Source organism: Vespa mandarinia, chromosome 4 (genome assembly GCF_050613455.1).
Source record: "Vespa mandarinia isolate Hongniang chromosome 4, ASM5061345v1, whole genome shotgun sequence".
Classification (NCBI taxonomy): domain Eukaryota; kingdom Metazoa; phylum Arthropoda; class Insecta; order Hymenoptera; family Vespidae; genus Vespa; species Vespa mandarinia.
In genome coordinates this window covers 312,501-335,334 of record NC_140813.1, presented here as the reverse complement: position 1 = coordinate 335,334, position 22,834 = coordinate 312,501, and the positions used below count along the sequence as shown (strand labels likewise).

General features: G+C 46.5%; 1 protein-coding gene across 1 annotated transcript in view; it reads right to left on the bottom strand.

Annotated features, from left to right (window-relative positions):
• Positions 1–413: 413 nt before the first annotated feature.
• The window catches only part of LOC118447120 (uncharacterized), a 25,403-nt gene continuing 2,982 nt past the window's right edge, over positions 414–22,834 (bottom strand). The window contains exons 2-6 of the mRNA XM_035878634.2: positions 15,159–15,414; positions 11,817–12,090; positions 10,293–10,457; positions 2,866–2,942; positions 414–2,783 (exon numbers count right to left, since the gene is read on the bottom strand). Of these exons, the coding sequence (XP_035734527.2) occupies positions 2,087–2,783; positions 2,866–2,942; positions 10,293–10,457; positions 11,817–12,090; positions 15,159–15,414 (1,469 nt within the window). The 3' untranslated portion in view covers positions 414–2,086. The remainder of the gene's footprint in view (positions 2,784–2,865; positions 2,943–10,292; positions 10,458–11,816; positions 12,091–15,158; positions 15,415–22,834) is intronic.

Here is a 22,834-nt window from a genome sequence, read left to right as displayed (position 1 = left end):
ATCCGACGTAATTAGATTCGAGAGGAGGATACTCATCCCCCTCCCCTACCCCAACTTTTTACCTACCAATTACGCGGTCGATTCGAGGATCGCGTGATGATTCCCTTAAACGCGCGCGCGCTATCTCTGCCGCGCCATGGGTTAACCGAACTGATCTCCGCCAACATTTGCTCGAATGCACTCACGCCAGAGTGCAAGGCAAATCACTGTGTACGCAAGATAATGGCTTCTTACCCGAAAGGATTTACCTACCAACGGACGTTGGCTCGCGTTCTACGCCCCGTTACGATTCGACTTACCGTTAAATGGGTCCGATTTAATCAAGAGGTACCTCTCGAAAGTAAACCGAATTCTCTCTAGATTAACTTTCGAATTAGTTTTCAACTGCAAATCAATTGCCACTTGCGCCCGGTACAAGAATTTATTGGAATTTATTTACAAGGATGTAGCTTGCACAGCAATGGATATGCATTTTCACAACACAAGCATTAACGATATCAACGCTCTACGCTAGTAATAATCGTCAAAGGCGATAATAGTCGTTTGAACGACGGTGGAAAATTCTTAAAACGACGTTCTTGCGTACGCCTTTAGAACTTGGTACACGAATCACCGATCGTCTATGAATGAACGACAATCTTTTGTACTCTTAAATAGAAGCGCTTTTCTTTATTTTCTTTCTTTTCTTTTTTTGTTACCAATTATAAGCGTATCACGAGATCCGAAATATTTTAAATTTTTTCCACGCGCAGTATACGGAACCGAAACATAAATAACAATAACGATAAATTGTGAGATGAAATATACAGCTTATTTTACAGGAATGGAGGGCAATAATACCGACAGGTCGCAAATAATCGTACCTACGTTACGCGATAATAGCGATGTAGATCATAGCGCACGTTGTAGTAGGTGTATAATTTTGTACGCATACAATTTGCGACCTAAGAGTATTATAACAACATACCTATGATACAGCTATACTTTCCTATAGCTATTCATATGTACATTTTTATATATACTATATATATATATATATATATACATATTATATGTATATGTATATATATATATACGCGTGTGTGTTTGGCTGTGTGTGTGTGTGTGTGCGTGTGTGTGTATGTAACGTTGTATATACATGTGTGTTGCATATATGCGGATGTACAACGTATCCTTTATGAATATACCTACGCATTATTTTGGCTTATATCGTTATTTTAAAATTATAAGGAATACATATTTACAATGTAATAAATTGTTCCGTGCGTGATTAATACGATATCGTCGTCCTTTCGTCCTTTCACCCCATTCTGTCTCACATCTCTTTTTATCAAAGAAAGTTGAAGAAAGATAAAATTATTAATAAAATTCATGGATGGACGAACGCATTCCTGTGTCGAGTGCGTTTCGAACAAGTTGCTATTTATATATCCGTCAAACGAAACGATAAAGATAGTAAGGTTCTTTCAAAAGAGAAGACCACGTTCCTTTCAGCGTTTCGTCGTTAGAAAAGATAAAGGCGTTTCAGCAGTGACCGAGGAGATCGATGATATGAAAAAGGTTGATACGTAGACAGAACGTTAAGTAAAAAGTCGACGCGTGAGAGAAACGGAAAACGACTAGTCATTCGACGAGAATCAAGAAAGAAATCCTCCACGGTTGCCAGCATTCTTAGAATAGGTCATGGGTCGCGAGAGAAGACTTCATTCTCTCTCTCTCTCTCTCTCTCTCCCTCTCTCCCTCCCTCCCTCCTCCCTCCCCCTCTCTTCCTGCTCTTTCGTTCGGCGAACTCGAAGTCGCGCACGTCTCGCGTGGTCCCAATGGGACCTTTGCCACCACAATTACCATACTGCCATTCGCGTTGTTGCCTCGAATCGGGCGTCCATCGTCTTTCCAAACATGACGACCTTTCAGCGTCTCTCGCGGGCGCACAAATGATTACTCGTCCGAGCAATTTAACACGCACTTTTAAACTTTCTTCCTCTCTTTGCACCTGCGTCAGCGTCTTGTTCGAAAAAGAGACAAAGATTAGAAAAGGAACGGCACAGCGCACGACGCACGGATAAACGTTCGGATGAGGTTCCGACTACGAGGGCGAAAGATCCTGTGCCTCTCTGCTTAGACTGTCCGTTGGCGAGGGTGTGGCCCTTCGGGAGGGCGAGGGCGAGGGCGAGGGCGCTGCCGGCGTCGCCGATTTCGGTGTGCTCGCCGTGTGATAAGGTGAGAATCGATGATGCGCCAGCGCCAAAGCCGACGGATAAAGAGGTCTAGGTGCGGCTGGACCACCGACCGAACCCTGCTGAGAGCTCGAGGCCGCTAGCTGCTGCTGTTGGTGATGATGAGCCGCCGCGAAGAGCGTAGGTCCTATCGAAGACGCCCACCATAGATGGCCGAGCTGTTGTTGCTGTTGTTGCTGTTGTTGCTGTTGCTGCTGCTGCTGTTGTTGCTGTTGCTGCTGATGATGCTGTTGCTGCTGTTGCTGTTGCTGCTGTTGTTGCTGTTGATGATGGTGACTCGTGCCGGCTGTGGTAGCGGCCGAAGCACCGGTCGCACCGGGATACACCAGAGACGGGCTCACGAGCTGAGCGTAAGGACTGACCGCCACCGCGGCGGCGGCTCTGAGCAACATTTGCGAACGTGCGGCCCACAGTGCCTTTTCCTCGAGACTGAGATTGCTAACGGCACCGGCCTGTAATTGGTCCATCTCGAAAGGCAATCGATGCGGAAACCTCAACGATTGCTGCTCCGCCAACATCGACTCCATCGTTTCCCTGAAAGGGAAGCTGCTCGATTATGCATTTAATCTTCTAACGTTGTCAACGTCTTTCTTAATACGTGGAAGGAATGATGGATTTGCAAGCTCACCTCTCAAAGTCGGTCAAACGAGACGAGTCCCGGAATCCTTTGGCGAAGGGATTACTGTCGATCTTCAATTTGGTAATCTGGAAAAAAAAACATAAGAAAAGAAGTCGCGATTTATCGGTCAAAGTCGAAGGCTCGCGTTGGCAGATGGCAACGACGCGTGGAGGAAAACGGCCGGCTGTTTCGTAACGCTTCGTTTCGCCGATCGGGAGTCAACGGTTCGTAAAATTAGAAGAAGGCGGCAAAACGATGTCCTCGATACAGCGGAAAGGGAGAATAGCGGGTTCGCTCGCGATTCCTTCGAACTATTTCCTTCTCGTACTACTTCGTCAGAATCGATCCGATCGTTTGCTCGTCTACGTAACGCTATCGTAATGACCGAGGGGAAGCGAGTCGTAGGATGGTCTTTTCGAAATCCAAGATTATAAATTACGAGAACCTAACGAGGAGGGACCGGAGCGGGGGAGGGCGGTGGGAGGGCGAGGGAGGTGGTGAGAGAGAGAGAGAGAGAGAGAGAGAGAGAGAGAGAAGCCGTTCGACTCGTACGATCAAACGACGCCTTCTTCGATTCGTACGAGTTCACATAAATGGTCTCTTTATGCCGGAGTCGAGTATAGCTCTCGAGACTATCGAGAGAGCGAATCGAAATTTAGAAAAATTATCGCTCTTGAATTCTAGCAGAAACGCGTGCTATTCGATTCACATCGTTAAACGATCCCGTAGTCCTCGACTCTCTACGTTCGAACAAAGAACTCCTCTATCCGCAGGAACCGCACTCCAATTTGGGTGCTCGTCATCGTAATATGAGAAAGTTTTTTCTAGGTGTTGGAACACAGATTGTCACGTTTGTAAAAGCCACTTTGGCTCGTCGAGGCGGAGTGGGATGAAAAGAGACGAGAACACCCCTAACGGAAATCCACCCTAAGTCGTCTCGCCCTGGCAAGTTAGGAGTTTCGCGTTACCCAAAGGGCCACCCACGGCGTTGGTACGGATACACAGGTGGCCTCGGTCACTCCGTGTCTCTTTTCTTTAACCGGAGGCTTCCTTCTTGCCTCGCCTTTCCGCAAAACTTTCAAAGAGTCTTTATCTCCAGCTTCCATTCTCCTGGGAACGAACTAACTCGCCGTACATTTTCCGTGTATTTAAGCACAAATAGAAGCCGGTGTTAGTCGCATTATTCGAAGGTGTCAACATCTTTGTTGGACCACAAGTAACGTTCATAACGAGAGAAAAAAGTTTTGCCTTTCGTTCCTTAACAATTACTTTCGAAGGATCTCGCGAAAAAAGTGGCTGGATCGCGAAAGATGGACAAACCAAAGATACAAACAGTCAAATTCAGTTTGACTTTTGTCGGCCCGTCGAAACACGGGACAGCTTGTTCTTCCGGAGTCCTCGGCCGTCCCCTTTTATGTTTTCCTCTTATCCGACACGTTCCTTCTGTCCTCCCTCGGCCTTCCGACAGAAAGAGACCTCTTGTTTCCGAAGGTCGCGTACGAGCGAGTTTATTTGTTTGGTAAAAAGAGACTGTGACGGCTGGTCGAATCGACAAAGCTCGGGAAGAGAGAGAGAGAGAGAGAGAGAGAGAGAGAGAGAGAGAGAGAGACCATCTCGTGGCAACTATCGCAAAGTAAGAGAAAGGAGGAAGAAAGAGACAAGGAGAGTGAAGTGGGTGGTCCAATTACCCTACGGTTTCGCGCTCACGAGGAGCACGTGCAACCGGTAATAAGACTCTTTCCTTCAAAGCTAAGACTAAGCCGAACTAAGCTCGAAGTGGCTCGGTTTTAGTTACGATCCCGCTGACATCATTAGCCAAACATCTGGCCCGGCACCACCGTCGACGTCGTCGCTTCCACCTCCACCTAGTATTATACCATGTCTCTTCTATTTCTTTCTTTCTTTCTTTCTTTCTTTCTTTCTTTCCTTCTTTCTTTTCCTTTTGCCTCCTTCTTCTTCTCTCCATCCCTCTCATGTGCCTCTTCACGCTCATTCATTTCTTACAAGCCCACCACCGTCTCTGCTATCTATCTCCTTCTCTCGTCGATTCTTTAACCGCCTTTAGACTTTACGATCGCAAAAGAAATGATTTTCGAGTAGGTCGCAGCTTTGATATTTTCTTCTCTCCTCGTTCCGTCGTGCCGATGCGCGATTCTACGCTCGAAAGGTCGTTGATCTCTCTTACTCTCGGTCGAACAAAATCAAATTCGTTCGATGGTCCTAACGCTCCATCGGAAATGTTCGAATCCGTGCAAACCTACGAAAGGTGTGCTCTTTTCTTACGTAACGTGTAATCCCGATGGCAACGACGGTACTCGAAGGACAGGTAGCCAATTAAGTCCAGCTGCGGAGCAGCGTCAATGAAAATTGAGAGAGAATTTGAGAACACGATGGGCGGTACTGCCTTCGAATTCGCTCTCGGCGACGAGGACGTCGACGACGACGGTAAAGAAAATTTCGCGATCGTGAAGCGCACTTTGCGTGCAAGAAGGGAACAACCAGGAAGTATACCACCAAACTACCACTCGCGCTCTTCCCTTTCTGTCCGAAAGGGAAAGAGGATCGTTTATCGATCAAGGAAGAGCACGTCTCACGCGAGGGATCGAGAGTACATGACCTTTGTTCTTTCTCAAAACGTTATTGCCCGATCGCTATTATTACGTGACAGTATTTATCCAAAGGAAGCACCTTCCTTCTCTCGCGACTAATACAAATATTCCTCGTCGAAATCTCCAACGAAGATTTGAATTTCCTGCGTCGACTAAGTAAAAATCTATTTGCCATCCGTTCTTTCTCGCTTCAAGCAACGATTCAAGCCGGGCCGGCGGACCGGGCCAACCGCGGTGTGCGAAGCATCGCAAAATGAAGCTGTAGGTAATTGACAGGGACGCTTTCACACCCGGCCCTGCCTCTAATAATAGATTTAATAGAGACACGCTCATTGAGGAAGGGGTCGCGTTTCGCTTGCGAGTACCGCCACACACACTTTAGTGCCGCTTATGCGCCTCCGACACGCTACCTCTCTCTCTCTCTCTCTCTCTTTCGTTAAATTTCTTTTCTTTATTTGTTACCCAACAACCCTCGCTACCGACTAATTTGAATTACGCGCCCGTTTTCGCTCGATCAAAGTACATCAATCCATCGTCGTTTGGACGAAAGATAAACAACAACGAATGCTTGAATTTTTTCAAGAAAATCCTCAAGGTAGTCGCCGACGAGTTTACTCTTGTTTCTCGTTACCTTCCTCCAAAGTATCGTCCACTGAAACGAGAAGACAGAGAGAGAGAGAGAGAGAGAGAGGAAGGGGGTGAGGGCGGGGGAAGGGAAAGAGCATTCGAAAGCATGGCCGTCGGCTCGCGAGCACCGTGTGTGGCTTTGAGAGAGCTACCTCCACCTCCTTCTTCATCTTCATCTTCATCTTCTTCTTCATCTTCCTCTTCTTCCTCGTCTTCCGTCCTTTCTCCCATTTGAACGCGATTATTTATGTTTTCTTTCGTTCCTCTCTCGCGAAAGCCGACGCCCGCAGCCACTAAAATCACCATCGACTCCTCCTTCAATTCCGATCGCTTCTTCTCTAGATCCTTTTAACTCTCTTTCTCTCTCTCTCTCTCTCTCTCTCTCTCTCTCTCTCTCTCTCTCTCTCTCCCGCTCTCCTCCCGTCGCAAATCCGATATACACAGGCTCGCACGGATGCGTTTCTACCGCTCGTCGCTTGAAAACCTCCCCGTTAACCGCCCTATGATCTTTCTCTTCTCTTTCTTTATTCCTCGGGCTTCTCTCTTATTTCCTCTCGTAATCGTGGTGCTCTTCGTCTCTCGGTGGCAAGTGTCTAAATTATCGTCGGACGCATATGGCGATTAGTTTTGTACTTAGAAGGACGATTCTTAGACCGTTAGGGAAATGAATTATTTTGCGTGTATAAGTTTGCCCGTTTGCCCGCATCTCTCGATCGTGGGGCTTCGATTCCCCCATCCTTCTCATCGAACGATTAATCGAAACCGATCTTTCTCTGAGAAGGGTCAAGACGTACGGACGTAGGTACATACTAATTACACGTTCGCTTTTCCACTCTTCTCGACTCGATACGCGTTCGAACGGCGATTCGATGATAGAACGATTACGATACTTGCTTCGAGGCGAATATATTCGCGTCGCAAAAGAAAACTACCAATGATATTTTTTGTTTCTTTTTTTTTTTTTGTTTTTGTTCATTTTTAAACTTTGAACGCGTGCCATCGTACACGTAAGATCTTTTCGACGATCTTCCGGGTTGAGATCGTCGTAGGATAACGCGCATGTGCCGGAGAAAAGGAGAAGCCTTCTCGCACGAAGTAGACGGACCGAACGATTAGGCGAAAGTTACGGAGCCCGTTCTTCTTTGAAGTTCCAAGTGGTCTCGAAAAAAGGCGTGCCTTCGGCGTTTATCGACTGTCGTCCCGCCGTCTCCTCGGCTTCTGGCTCGCTCGAGAGGAATCATCAGCTCGAATTTACGGATCCCTCTATCCTCTCTCTCTCTCTCTCTCTCTCTCTCTCTCTCTCTCGTTCTGTTCCTTTTCTCTTTGGCGTTCTTCCAACGTTTCCTCTTGGTCGAACGTGAACGTAAACATCAAACGGTAACAATGTTTCTACTCGCGAACTAATGCTTTTGAAAGAAATTCTACAAGCAAGATGGTATATAAAGTCACGATCGTTGACGAAGGACAGAAGATGCAGGACGATAGCGATGCGAACGAAGACGATGACGAGGTAGGTAAAGAGGGAGAAGGAAGAGGGGAGAGAGAGAGAGAGAGAGAGAAAACGTCGAGCCGACATCGCAACGGCGGTGGCAAGGGCGATAAGGAGGTGGAAGAAAGCTTGGAGAAGATCAAGAAGCGTGAAGGAGACGGAGGATAAAGAGAGAAGCAAAGCAGTTAGCTTATGAATTATGACGTGGTGCGAGCGAGAAAGACGGATCGGCACGGTCGCGGAGGTCGTTACGCGGCCAAAAGAGAGTGAGAGAGAAAAGTAGGGATATAGAGGAGGGAAAGAAAATGTAAAAAACGTGCGTGCGACGATGTGTGACTCGCACGAAGAGATGAGAGACGGAAAGAGGAAAAAAGAGTAGCCGTTGCGACTAAACGAGCTTACCCCACGACGCGACTAGGAAAAAGAGTACTGGAAGAGAGAGGAGAAGGATACGAACCGCAACGAATGGATTTTTGGACAGCCTTCGAGAGAAGCGGATGGGAAAGACGGAGACCTAATCGAGATACCAAAATCCTCTCGGCTTTGCGGATACAGAGATAAAATCATAATTCACATAGTTGTCTTGGACAACTATGGACGGGATTTCCAAAGATACAATGGGAACAAAGATTCATCATGATTTTCTCATCGTCTTGTAAACAGACTGCAAATTGACCAAAGACGAATGATACGAGTCAAACGCCGTCAAATTATCTCTTATACGAAAAGAATAACTTTTCTCTCTTGGTGTTCACCGGCCAGGAAGGAATTTCAACGCTGCCAAAGTGCATTCCATCTTTCCAATCCTTTTTCTCTTTTCTGACCACCACCGTTGCTCTCGTTCCCCTCTTTCCTTTTCACCCTTCGTCCTTAACCTTTCTATTTTCATGCGAGCGAGAGCGGGCGTTTGTTGAAAAGTCTGGAAACAGCGCGCCTCGATCGATGTTAAAAGAAAGGAAGAAGAAGAAACAGAGAAGAGAAGCCGCAAGAACGATAATGACGAGAGAACGCAGAAAGTGGAGGCTCACAAAGAAAGAGAGAGGATGAATGGTCGAGAGAGAGAGAGAGAGAGAGAGAGAGAGAGAGAAGTCGGCCCGAGGTAATTGCCAGGGCATCTCTTCGCACCTCATCATCATCATCAACAACCACGTCGTCGTCGTCGTCGTCGTCGTCGTCGTCGTCGTCGTCGTCGTCGTCGTCGTCGTCGTCGTCGTCTACGTCGCCGTCGTCGTCGCCGAGCACGTAAGAGACCTCCTGGACCACCCGTTAGTTTTCATCCTGCCTCGATCGTCGAATACGAGATGGGCCTAACCGAATTCTGATTTCCTTTCTCTCTTTCTCTTTTTCCCTCTCTCTCTCTCTCTCTCTCTCTCTCTCTCTCTCTCTCTCTCTCTCTCTGGGCACGTTCGAGTGGAAAAAAGAAAAAGCAGAACCTAACGACGTACAGTCGACTGTCCGTTGAGACGATTGCGCGATAAGTAGGGAGGGAACGCGTTAATTTCTCTTACATTAAAGCGAAGGATGGATCTATCTATCATCGAACTCGCGCATTTAGATTATTACACATGACCCGGACGATTTTCAGTCCACTTTAATGGAGTTTTAAATCGTCGAGCTATTAAACTGTCTTTAAAAGTACATAAGCGCGTGCTGCCGTGCGTTCCATCTCGAGATCGGATTCTTACTTTTCACGCACGGCTTATTCGTATTAATCTCGATCTTGTATATCTAAATATATTCTCGCACATACGTCAAAGTAGCCCCTCTTCTCTTTCTCTCTAGTAGTGGGGGAATAAGAAAGGAGAAACAGGGAATAGTATGCGTCTCCGAGAGGAATCGACGCGATGATAGAAACATAGTCGCGATCTTTGGAAAATCCGTAAGAAAAGATGAACGGGACAAGTGGAAACAGCGAAAGGATGGGTTGCGTCGAGCTCCAGATTCCAGACGTTTCAGGAAGAGGCGGAGAAGAGGGAAGGTGACGTCGGATACCAAATTGGGCCTCACACGGAGCAGCGCCGCGACGCTCGCGGAATGCGAACGTCCCCGAGAGCGAGAGCACTTCGGACCACACACGTGACGCACGTTGGGTTCTAAACGACAATCGTGAAATACGATAACTGCCTGCCGCCGTATACTCGCTCTCTCTCTCTCTCTCTCTCTTTCTCTCTCTCTCTCTCTCTCTCTCTCTCTGAATCCTGAATTGCTACGTAAGTAACTCCGGGCACATAGAAACGAGCAGGAGAGACGGAGAAAGATCGTTACTCGGACTCGCCTACGGAACCGATTCTCTTCCCTCGCTCTTTCGCCGATTTGCCGACGTTAAATCCTTGCAAATCTATTTTCATTCTCTTCGCTCCCATCTTATTTATTGTTCATTCTTGGCGTGTCAAGAGAAAAGAGTCCTCGCAGAAGCGATTGACGAGGCGACGAAAGGAGGTCAAGTTTATCGATCTCTCTTAATTTCTCTCCAAGAATCGAGACTAGCCGTAGAGACTGCTAAAATCGTTTCTAAACGAAAAGAACAAGGATGTCCCCGGTGGATAGAAGAAAGAAGAGCCCGTTCTGAGAAGAGAAAAAAAAAGGAAAAAGATAGAAAAGGAAAGGAAAGACAAAGACAGATAGATAGAGAGAGGGAGAGAGAGAGAGAGGGAGGGAGGGAGAAAAGGAAAGAAGAAGCGGCGAGTAACGTGAAACAAAGCGAAACTTACGAGCTGATTCTGATAGGCGGTGACAGCGGTGAATATGGCCTCCGGGAATATGAAGGTCTTGTACGACTCCTTTTCGAGATCAACGATGGGTTTCGCCGTGCCCGAATCTGGCCTCTTCACCAGGTGGATCCTCGGCTGGTACTTGTGCATCGAGTTCAGCACCAGCTGCAAATCGTCCGCAATTTAGATAAAGATTTACGCCTATGTACGCGACGTTTCGCAAATAAGCACAAGGTGGCTCGCAAAGAGGAGAGAGGCAACGCGCGAGAGAGGTCGTTACCTCTTAGCTCTCGGGATATCGTATCGATCTCGCGAAACGTTGAGAGAACCAGCCAGCAGCCTCTTAACTGCTCGCACAGGCCGCGCTGAATTAGCCACTGTAAACGATATTTCGCGGAAACAAACGGATTCGCCTAAATAGTCGCCGGTTCTTACTATCGTACTACGTGCCTTTTCCTTTCGAAAAAGTTTTCTTCGAAAAAGTCATATTTCACCGACGCGCCTTTTCATCTACAATACTCTCTTATATTTGTGCAAGTTTACTGTAACGCTATCGATCGCGCGGCCTTCCTTCTATTTCTCTCTTTCGAAATATGACAATTTGGATAGGATCGATAGGTTGGGACGGGACGCTTCTATTTCGAATCGTCGTCGAGGGCGACGGCAAAGTGATAGCGTTCATAATAAATGAGATTCTCGATGGAAGAAAAAGCGTATGAATTAGGAGCACTTCGCTTAGGCATTCTTGTACCATTCAAAAGAATCACTTTGCCCTCGTCCGCCGACGTGTAACACCCTGAATACAAAATGAGAGAACCGTGAAGAAACGCTCGGTCCGATCGGAGTTCCTATTTACGTCAGTCATCCGATGAATTAAGGGACCCACGAGGAGGAAGAGACAGAGACAGAAACTGAGAGAGAGAGAGAGAGAGAGAGAGAAAGAGTAAAAACCTGGCTGACAATGAGACGAGAAGAAAAAGAAGACGGAGAGGAGAGAGGAGAGGAACGACGAGGGTGCTCGAAAAAGGAGATTCTCGCGAATCATGACAAACGAGACAACGGACTGTCAAATTATCCTCCGACGAGTCGCACGAGATCGGATCGTTTAGTCGCTCGATTCCAAATTATCCAAGAAAAAGGGTTAGGTACACCGCGTAATGTCGTCGAGACAGAGAAGGTCGCGTTAACGCTAACGTAGAGAAACTTCACGAAAACGTACGCGGTCCATAAAGTATGCAACAGGTAGGCAGATCCCGACATATTCGAGTGCCACTTTAACTTTCACGGAGTAAGCGCTCACGCGGCAAAATATTTTAACAACGAACCAGACCCTATAATCTTTGTCGTTCGAACCGAACTTGCGCGTTTCTTCCTTCGACAGATCTATCGATAAATCGCTCGGAAATATATCTCTCGTGCGATTAATCCGGTTCGTGGTAAGATTCGTCGATGGGAAAAGATTGAACGTTTGTAACAAAATCGTTTAACTTTTGCGCCTCGTTAGCGATTAAAAAAGTGACTTACGTGGCCTTGCCTGTCCATGTCGTTGTTCGTAAGCTTGACTTTCTCGAAGGAGACGACTTGCTTGCGAAGTTGCTCGCCGGTGAACGGTGAGTCGGGGTGGACGTAAAGACGAGCGGGCGCCGGTGGATCGGCCTTCCCTGCTACCAACCACGAGCTTCTGTGATAAGCGTACCGGTACCTCTTGTTATCCACCGGCACGATATCCATTAAGACCGCGTACCGGCTGTCCGCCTTTAGTCCGTTGAAGGAGACGCGACAGGTCGGGAACATCCGCCTGCGATTTCATTTACAATATCTTTATGTAGCCGTTTAAATCAATTAGAATAAAAAGAGACGCTTCACGGGAAGAGGAATAGAAGGAGAAGGAAGAACATTTTCATAGTAATATTTTCGCTCTAGAACCGTTTAGAGAGAAGCACTCGCTACCGGTCTCTTTGTTTTTTCTAGCCCCTCTATCCCGAGCTACCCAGCGGCGCTCGATCATTTATTCATAATCCACCTGATCGAGGTCAGCGTTGGAGCCAATTTTAAACTGCGATAAACATCCGCGCGATAACGTATACCCGCGCTCCGTTCAGAGTAGAAGGAAAGAAAGGAAGCGCGGAGAGAGAGAGAGAGAGAGAGAGAGAGAGAGAGAAAGAGAGAGAGAGAGAGTGTTCAGAGATCTGAAAAACTATCCTAGATAATCTCGTCGCGAGCGAGGCACGGCCTTCGAAGCTGTGGACCGCGAAAGAGAATATCATCGAGAAGAGGCAAAAGAAAACTAAAAAGAAAGACGTGGAGGAGAAGGAGGAAGGATAAAAGAGCAGAAGCAAAGTGAAATAAAATGGTCGCGATCGTAGCCACCGAGAAGGAACTCGTTCCGAAACGACGAATCGACGATGTAACGATCTATTTTTCGTGTTTTCATAGCGCGCTTTCTGCTCGATCCTCTCTCCACCCCTCCCCCTCGCTCTCTCTCTTTCTCTCTCACTCTCTGGACGACAAGGTGCGCGAGCGTACAGTGTCCCACGTTCACACATGAAACACGCCCTTAACACTGCTCACGGTCACTCCTGTGGACCGGCGAGGGGTACCTCCTCGTTGGGCCTCATCGAGGCTACGGGTCCCATGGCGCGAATGTTTTGCCTCGGAGGCCAAACATTAATACCGTGTCGGGAACCCCGCTGGTTCGACCACTAAAACGCGGGGACACCCGCCGATCTTATCTACGTCCTCTCCTCGGTCCTTGTCGACTCGGGTATGCATTCATCCCGGCGCAGCGCCACGAGCGTGAGTAATGCTTTTATTTATCAAGCCGTCCTTTGTTAATGAATTGAACTTTGGACCACGAAGGTAGATTCTCTCTCTCTCTCTCTCTCTCTCTCTCTCTTTCTCTCTCTCCCTCTCCCTATCTCTCCCTTCCTTTCTACCACTCTCGGCAATTTCTCTCGTGACCCAAAGGCGTACACGAGAGATGCCAGGAGGATTATCCCTAGGAAGTCGATGATCCAAAGTGACGGACTAACGGGAGTCTATCGAGCTCTCGATCGAGAACTCACCCTCTTCTTTCCAACGTAAAGTGTACGGCAGACCAGTTTCAATGGCCACTCTCTGGGAAGTCGCGTTTCAAAAGTCAACTTGGAGTGGATGATGGATGAAAGCGAGAATTCGAGTAGGTATTTCTTAACGTCCTTTATCAACATCGACGAGTTCATAATACGAGGATCGTTTCGTAGCGTCTATTAAAACGATTTTATGTTTTATCCAACTAAATCTCAAAGTCGATGAAAGAAATTTGAACGTCAACGATCGCAGCGTGCGAAGGAAGGACTTTATCATTAAACTCGTAGAGAGAGTATCGGGGGTGGTAAAAAGGTCGCTGATGGCGACGGCGCAGACGCGTCGTCTACCAAAGGGAGGTGGAGTATAAGAAGTAGCGAAGGGTGAGGAAGCTCTGCCCTTAAAATTCTACGAAAGGAAAGGAAAAGGGGAGAAACGAGAGGGACGTGCCCGGAGGTACTTTCGAGTAGCTGAAAAGGGGTGGTCGCGTCGGCGATGGCGATGCTTCTGGTAGTAGCGATGGTAGTGCTGGTGGTCGTGGTAGTGGTGATGGTGGTGCTGTTGTCGTAGTGCCAGTGCTGCTGCTGCTGCTGCTGCTGCTGCTGCTGCTGCTGCTGCTGCTGCTACTGCTGCTACCGTTCTTCGAGAGGAATGAAAGAGAGTGGGGAGAGGTAAGTTGACGGTTGAAGGGAGCGACGACCAGCGCCGCGACGCAGATCTAATTACTGACGCACGAGTAAGCGCCCAACCGGCTGGAGGAATCCCTTACGAGAGAAAGGAAGGAGGTGGGGGGACAACGAAGAAGGAAGGGCTTTAGGGACCGTATTGCCGTCGTAGCGGGCAATTAGGCGCGCGCCGATCCTCTGCCTTCGTTCAACTTCTCCAAGCAGCTTTTCTTCTCCTTTGCTCCTCGTCTTCTTTCTGTACGCCCTTACGACTTTTGCATTTTACGAAAAGATCTCTCTCTTTCTCTCTCTCTCTCTCTCTATATATATATATATATATATGTATATATAAATATATATGTATGTATATATATACATGTATATATATATATATACGTACACACATGTATATATATATATACAGATAGATAGATATATCGCCCCCATCATTTTTACGTCCTAGTGCAATATTCGATAAGGATTCTCGAACAATTTCTGATACGCAGGAGAAAGGTAAAGCTTTTCTCAGGGGTTGACTAAATATTTAGTTGGCAGCCAGATGGTTCTCGTTCGTTCTCGTGGGTGTCGTATCGTGACCCGTACACCACATCCAGATTGAATTCATTCGAAAGCGTGCGAGCAATCCTCTAACGTGTCCGAGACGATACGAAAGAAGGGTCAGAGATTTGAAAGGCAAGAGGGGGCAGGCGTAACGAGAAAGAGTTAATGGTCCGACATCGTCATCGACAAATGGAAACGTTGATCCATTAGCGAAACCATCGTCCCATGGGACGACATGTCTCCTGGCTGGCCGTCGCGCGGGCTTTACTCCCAACTGGTCCTGACCTCATAACGCGATAGAGGCGAGCGCGCGAGCGAACAAGTTATATCGTAAAAGCGTAAGCGGTCGCTCGACTCGCGACAAATAATTTACGATGATGTCTTGCCTTGCCAAGTGTCATCCGGGCTTTCGTCGTTGGAAACCTGACGATCAAACTCGTCAGGACGATGATGGAAATTTAACTTTTCGCGAACGTCGTAAGGACAAGTCGCGTCCGTGCGCACCTACGCGATTTGATCTTCTTAAGAAATTAGCATTTATAAGATACGTCATGGTGAAAGATATTTCCCTTGCCTTCCGGTCTTGGTGATGATCATCTCGGTGCCTAGCTCGTTGAACTTATCCCAAAGATCTTTGGTTTCCAGATGACAAACGACGTGCTTGAGCTCCTCGCAATTCCATCGTTCCTGAAGCAACGGATTAACGGGCGAGGCTCCTTTTCCGCTCGTACTTCCGGCGTCATCCGTTTCCGGCTCGTCCTCGGCGTTGATCGATTCCTGAACCGACTGGTGTGATCCACGGACGACACCAGAACCGCTTGGTTCCCTTTCTGCAATCAAAATTTCGTCCTAGGTACTTTTTCTTATCGCATACGCATTATTAAATAAAACGATTCGATACCGTGTGCGACTATAAAAAAATTTTCGATATATAGCTAGGTAGATTGGTAGGTAGATGGGGGTAGGTGGGGGATATTTCGAATGTGCGAGCGGTTCTCCCTCTAAATAGTCTTGTCAAAGATACATCGGGGAGGAATCGGCAAGGAAAAAGACTAAAACTTCCGGCGCTAGTCGACGGTTAAGGATTGATCGACAGCACCGAGTGTCGCCTCGAGAGATATAGAAAGGATTTTCGTTCGAGCAAACATTTGTCACGATGGCATCGTTCGCGCTCGTTTTTACCCCGTTTGTCGACGGGCCAGCCGAAAGCCAAAAATAACGATCTTCTTTAAAGGACGAACGAGTGAATGAACTACTTCGCCTTCTCTTAATGAATATTTCAATGTGCCGAGTTACCGAGATAGAATCGATTTGTGGGATATTCTCCCTTCTTTCTTCTTTTCTTTACCTTTTAACCGTACTAATTAATCTATAAATAATTAATCATAATGTTACACTTGAATGTTACTTCCAGATTATTCGCTTTTATTACCATCTACCTACTTCCATTCTCGCAGTCCTTTTCGCTCGCGATTTAAAAAGCGTCCCGTTAATTTCATTCGTCGAAGATTCATTTACGTGCACCGATCGAAATACTCTCTGTGTATTTAAAAACTTATTACGCGTCATTTTAGCCATTAGACTACGACGTTCGGTCTCGAGTGGCTTTGTAAAAAATCAAAGCAGCCGTCGATTGTGTGCAGGGAAGAAAAGCGAATATTGCGGTAACGTTCGGTCGGCGCACCGTGACAAGTAATAAATCAAGTATCGCTTACACTGGCTTAGCGCGTTTCGAACGATCGCGATTAACTACCGAGTTTATCGTCTTTCGAGACGGCCGTCGCTCTCGATAGAGTCATTCGATACGAATTGCGATCGCTCGGGGCGACGCCGACGTTTCCCTCCCTCCTCCGGCTCGTTTCGGCTTAGGCGCTACGAGAGATCCTAATAGCACGACGTAATTTCGTAATAGTCAATTTCTTTGACAAATCATTCGATTCACGTGAGAATCTACTGGTGAGTCACGCCACGTCGAACGATACAAGCGAATCGTCGCGAAAAAAATTTTTCCCTTTCGACTTAATCGCCGATAAGCGATTGTCCCCTTCGACACCCTTGCCCAATTAATTATTGAGTTAGGTCATCGTGGAGGACCGAGGTAGCGAATAAGGATAATGAAATCGCGTGCGGATAATCTCGCGAGTTCGTTCGGGAATCGCATTCTCGAAACACGCCGAACGCAACGTCGAAATACTCTCTCTTCGCGATTAAAAACGACCCCGGCAAAGGAAATCACTGTTATCGGCCTAAGCGGTAATTTGTACTTTAATTATCCGCCAGCGAGAATTCTTGCGCAAACAACGACCGGATCTTCCCCATCTCTTGCGCGCTCCCCTGCTACCTGAGATTCGATCTACGAATTACGACGATGGAGACGTCGTCGAGCCTTGTTCAAATTTCTATCGGTTCGCGAGCATATATATGTATATATCTACCTCCCCGTAATTAAGTAGAAATAAGGTACCTACACGTAAAAGGAATCTTTTTCGTTTCTTCGAAAGTGGGAGTGCTGCGCGCGCGCGGAAAAAATCTAATTATCCACTTAGAAGCGGTCTTGCTTTAGTTTAGCGTTATTATCTTCGACCTCGCCAACGTGTTGGTACCTACTGAAATTATGAATACCTGTCTTAGATAAACTAAGAAGTTTTGCGCCGTCCGGCCGAGTTCTCATAGGAAACTGGGAAAGGCCACGTTCAGCTTACCTTTTACACGCGAGATAAACAGAGAGAGAGAGAGAGAGAGAGAGAGAGAGAGAGCGAAGGTGGGTTACACGAGAGGTGGGTTACAATATCATCGTTCCTTCGTTCGCGTTTCCGTTCGTCGAGAACAAAGGAAATTTTCACGAGCCAACAAGCATTTTGCTGAATATTTTACAATCTTTAATTTATCCTAACGAACATAATCGGAAACAGATGCGCTTTCCTCCGACTTTCACCGAAACGCCAAGAAAACGTCCGAAAAAATACTAATTGCTCGGAATTACTAAAGATCGCTTTTCGCTCGGAATCGCTAGCCTCCTCGGAGAATTACTCTTACCTTCGTAAGGTGCGTGAAAAGAGGAAGAGGAAAAGTGCTCCTCTCGTGCACGAGAATCCTAAGATGACTTACGTAATCGTACGCGATTCGATTCGTCGAGTATACCGAGGATCGCGCGTTACAAATACTCGTGATTCTACCATATAAGACGCCATCTTGAGCGATTAGCGGCCATTCCTGTGCGATACGACGTTGGACTCGGAGGATCTTCGGGTTTCGAGGAAGAGCCTCCTTTCGAATCGTCGAATCGCGAGCTATTTCGCTCGGATTCCACTTTGCCGGCCAACGCGGATGGTCAATTAATTTCTCGCGCGAGACATCAACGTGCGAAATTGATAGCCGGCAGCCGACATGGCCGACAAGTCGTAACTGTCCGTTACAAAGTTTACTGCGCTTTCCTTCGATGAAGGAACCTTATAGCATTAAAGCGACTAATCGATAAAGACCGTTTCTACCCCTATTCTAGGTGCCTATGTCGCGTGTCCATTCAATTTTGGCGATTCGATGAGAACAGAGTCATTAATAATCCTCGACTTATTATAAATGTCTCGTCTCATCGCGCATTCTTTTTCCCCCCTTCTCTTCGAAGACGTTCCTCCAATTTATTCCCGCGTATTTCACTCGAGTCTCTCACACACCCGCTTCTCTCGACCTCGACGGAAATATCGCATTTTGATTATTTTACGAGGACACATTAGCTTCCTTTTTCGCAAACTACACGTTAAATCCTTTTAATCGCTCCAGATAGACGAGTATTCTTTTCCGAGTAATATTATATCGGTAGGTATCTATATCTATATTTGTACGATAAACAACACCGAAGACTAATTATATTTTTTTAATGTCTTCCAAAAATATCTACTCTATTGTCGAAAAGAAAGATTTGTGGCGTTCGCGAGATGTCGACGGAAGTCGATTTTTTTTTTACTTCTGGCCCCCCCCCCCCTACCGAAGGGGTGGGTGACGGTGATACGCCAGATAATAAGTAGGTAATTATATTGTCGATGCTGTCGGCCATCTTGGCGTTATATAAAATGATTAAACGGACTCTACTTGAAGAGATTTCCTGACGACGAAGGAAAAAGTGTAAAAAAATAATAAAACTAAACGTGGTACCGGACGAAGACGTTCGATGATTGGTCGGTAGCAGACGAAACGCGTCGACTGAAAAACGATCACTAAAAATACTTGGTAACGTTGCCGTTGGCATCGTCGAAGCGATAAAACGGCCGTCTCGAGGCGGAGACGAGGACGAGGACGAGGACGACGACGACGACGACGAGATGATCGTGGCCACGTGAGGGAGGATAGCGAGAGAAACATAGGAGCGCAAAAACGCAACTAAATCACGAGCTCGACCGCCGCGATCCTCGCCGTTCTAGAGCCATCCTAATTGGTACGTAAGGAAATGCACTGCGTGTGTGGTCCGTCAACCGCGTATTTTTATTCGACACAGTCAACGGCAGTGTTAAACGACTGACGAAACGGATGACGAGCGCGTCTCTGGATCGCTCTGTTCTCTCCACCTCTTTCTCCTCACGCCCCTCTTTCTCTCTATCCATCTCCCGCTCGAGGGAGTTTACGAGCAACGCCAGAAGCATTTCGTTGCCCACTCTCTCTCCCTCTCTCTCCCTCTCTCTCTCTCTCTCTCTATCTATCTATCTATCTCTATATCGCGCGCGTTTGCGCGAGATCTCTCTTGCTCGCTCTTTCTCCGAGTGAATTACGATCGCGACTCCGAGCACGACGGATCAAAGAGTCTCCTTTTCAAAACAGAACAGATCGCGCGCCAGCCACGAGCCGAGAAAGAAAAGCTCCTAGAGAATTGATCTATTTCGATTGTGCCAATCTACCCTTCACGTGCACGATGCAATAAACCTTTTGCGAAACTCGACACGATTTTTCTTTCCGATTATAGATATGTATCTACCTACCTACCTACCCACCTACCTACTTACCTACCTACCTACCTACCTACCTACCTACCTACCTACCTACCTACCTACCTACCTACCTGTCTATCCAATTCTTTTTCCTTAAATCACGGAAATCCGCGATCAAGTAAGAACGCTATCAACACGAATAGATTAAGGAGGATTATTAAAGGCAATCGAGAGCAACGTCGTACCGCTCGACGATTCCGTCCACTTATCTTCCCTTTCGCTTATTCTTTTTCTTTCTTTATCGAAGCTTAACGGCGGACGACGTTCTTCCTGTACGTATCGATGACGAGCCGTTAACGATAACGAGCGGCCTACGGAGCTTCGCTAAAAGATTGTTGCTCCTCTCTCTATCGCATCTAGATATCTATACCGAGTATTTAAGATTAATGATCTTGTCGACGCGATACCAACCATGTAAAATAATTTCACATCGCTTTGGTCAGATCTTTCGAGCGCAATGTTTGCAGGTACAATCTATGCATCGCCTTCCTAAAAATTCAAACGTAACTTGTATATATAATACTTTTTCATCGATTCACAAACGCGCGAATACTTTGTATCTTCTTAATAGGAAAGGAAAAAGAGAAGGTAATCAATCGATGGAAAATAATCGGGAAAGATAATCGATGCAAAAATTACGAGGTCGTTTATCGGCTAGATGAAAAAGCGAATAAAGTATTAAACGCGTTAACGGATGACGATAGAGAAAGACAGGCGTCGATCGATCAATCTGTCGGCAGGTAATTAAAACGACCATTGCGCGTTCCTATACGAAACATAAATCGACGATTCCGAGCACTAGATCAGGCTACTTTTTTCATCGCAACGCGATAAACATTCTTTCTCGCCTTGATCTTAGACGGCGCAAGAAATCGATCGGTCAATTATTCTCTTTAACGGATCCTCTATCATTAATAGGCGCTTTCGTATGCATCGATAATCGATCTTGACTGATCGAGATCGCGATCGCGATACGAACTGAAAATAATTTGAACGAGCAACGATCGATAATTTTCGATATTGCGGTAAATCGAAGAGATTCGCTTTTACTACCAGTCTATATTCTCGCTCGAACGTACACGTTCTTCTTACTTTTTACATCGATTCTTCTCCTTGATCGATCACGCAAGAGATCGAGGGACGCAAACGTTCGCTATCGAACGAAACGAAGATATGCGAGCTATTTAAAGGATATAAAAGGACGAATACGTTGAAAATTTTCTTATTTACCGACGAAGGAAGTAAAACTCGGTCATTGTTAGCGGAGTAAATTGCAAAGGCATAGCTCTTAGCTATTTCAAAGAGCTATTATAGATCGTGTACCGCCCCTATGACGCATGCGAGTCGATTACCCGGCACGCCTTGTCGATCATTCGATCGATTCTTAAAAATCCTCGATGGTATTTCGCTTAGGCATAAATGAAAATCAACCAAGACGATTGCTCCGATCGTCAGAGATTGTGCGGCGCAGTTTAATGCGTCAAGAAGAATAAGCCTTGCGTCGATGGCACGCTAAACGCGTGCTTCGCGGTTCCTCTCGCTTTCCTTTTACAAACATAAACGTGTGTATATCTTGATTTTACGGGAAGATACGCGATAAAGAGATCGCGATATCCGTCCCGCGACTTCCTCCCGATACGGAGGATCGAATGGACCGATAATCTTCGCGACACCGTTGCTCCTACTCACGCTTTCTCGAGGCTATCTGCCGTCTTCTTCCTTTTGCTGTCCCGGCCATGCCCGAGGACGACGATGAATCGAGAGACGGATAATGATCGCACAATCTTGATACTTGGGGATGCAAAAACGATCTAATGGAGCCGCCTAACTACGAGCGTACCGAATCGCTATGCAAATCCAACGGTTCACGGTTGAAACTCTCGATGGAGCTGTACCGGTGGTCTTTCTTCTCTCTTTCCGACATATGCACACGTGTGAAACATTCCCGTCGTTATTACACGCTCCATCGATTATCCTATGAGAAATTTATAAACCTACTGTAAAAGCATTTCGATGATTTCCCTCCCCCCACCCCCGCCCTGTTCATTCTTTGTCGTCGAGATCGAACGTTTACAAGAAAGAAAGAACCTAAATAATGATTTACATTGAAAATTATCGCTGAATAGAGCCGCCTACCTCTAAAGCTGAACTACCTCTTACTTTCCTATGTACTCAGGATGGCCATTTGGGATAATTGATGCTTCGTCGCTTTACCTTACAACGTCGAATGCGAACGAACGGTTTCAACGTAACGAGTACACTCAAGGCACGCTTACCGACATAGAAACAAGTACCCATTTAACGAGCAAGTCATATTTTGAAACGGCGTAAACGAAATAGAAACGATCGCGAGTATCTTTCCTTATTATCTTTCCCGCCGATCCTACGATCTTCTTTCTTTCTTTAGATCGAACTTTGAAGTGAAAAGCTTCAGGAAGAGAGAGAGAGAGAGAGAGAGAGAGAGAGAGAGAGAGAGAGAGAGAGAGAGAGAGAGAGAGAGAGAGAAAAAAGGCCCTTCCTTTAAACAAAGACGACGCGAGCCAAGATCGGTTTTACTCTCGTAGGAACACGTTTTGTTCCTACGTAAATATTCGATAGTAAAAATAAATTCTCCCAACTCTCTGGACGCACCCTGGCATCGCGAGACCCATTCGAGGCGTGAAAACAAACCTCGCTGGGACAAAGATCGATCCTCGAAGAACTCTCTTCTTGCCTCTTCCCTTTCTTTCTCTCGCGATTTTACGATAGGCGCGACGTAGGTACCTACTTACGTACAACAGGGCTTTGCCTGATTTATTTCAGTGCGTTCCGACGAGCGATCGTGCTGGAATAATATCGAGTATAAAATTCGAAACGACTCGCGCTCGTTCGATGACGAACAAACCGAACGTCGACGGTGCGTTTTGTCATTTTATTCTTTGATCCTTCTTAATTCCTCCATTTTCCTCTCTATTCTTTCTTTTTTTTTTTTTTTTTTCTTTTCTTTTTCCTTTTTTCGTTCCAAGGGTAAATTCGAAATTCGAAGAAACAGCGACATGGCCTGGCTGCTGCTCGAGCATCGTTTACCGCAGTTTTGCAAATTTATTAGACCGCCCGTTTCCTCTACTTCGTCGCAAGTAGAAAAATTCTACGTCACGAAGGAGAATATTATGGAACGACTTTCCCGATAAACTCGACCATTCTATTCCATTCTATTCTATTCTACGAAGGCTATCCTCAAAGAATTTCTATAGTATTGTGCAGGTGTTGTGCTATCGCTTGATACGATTCG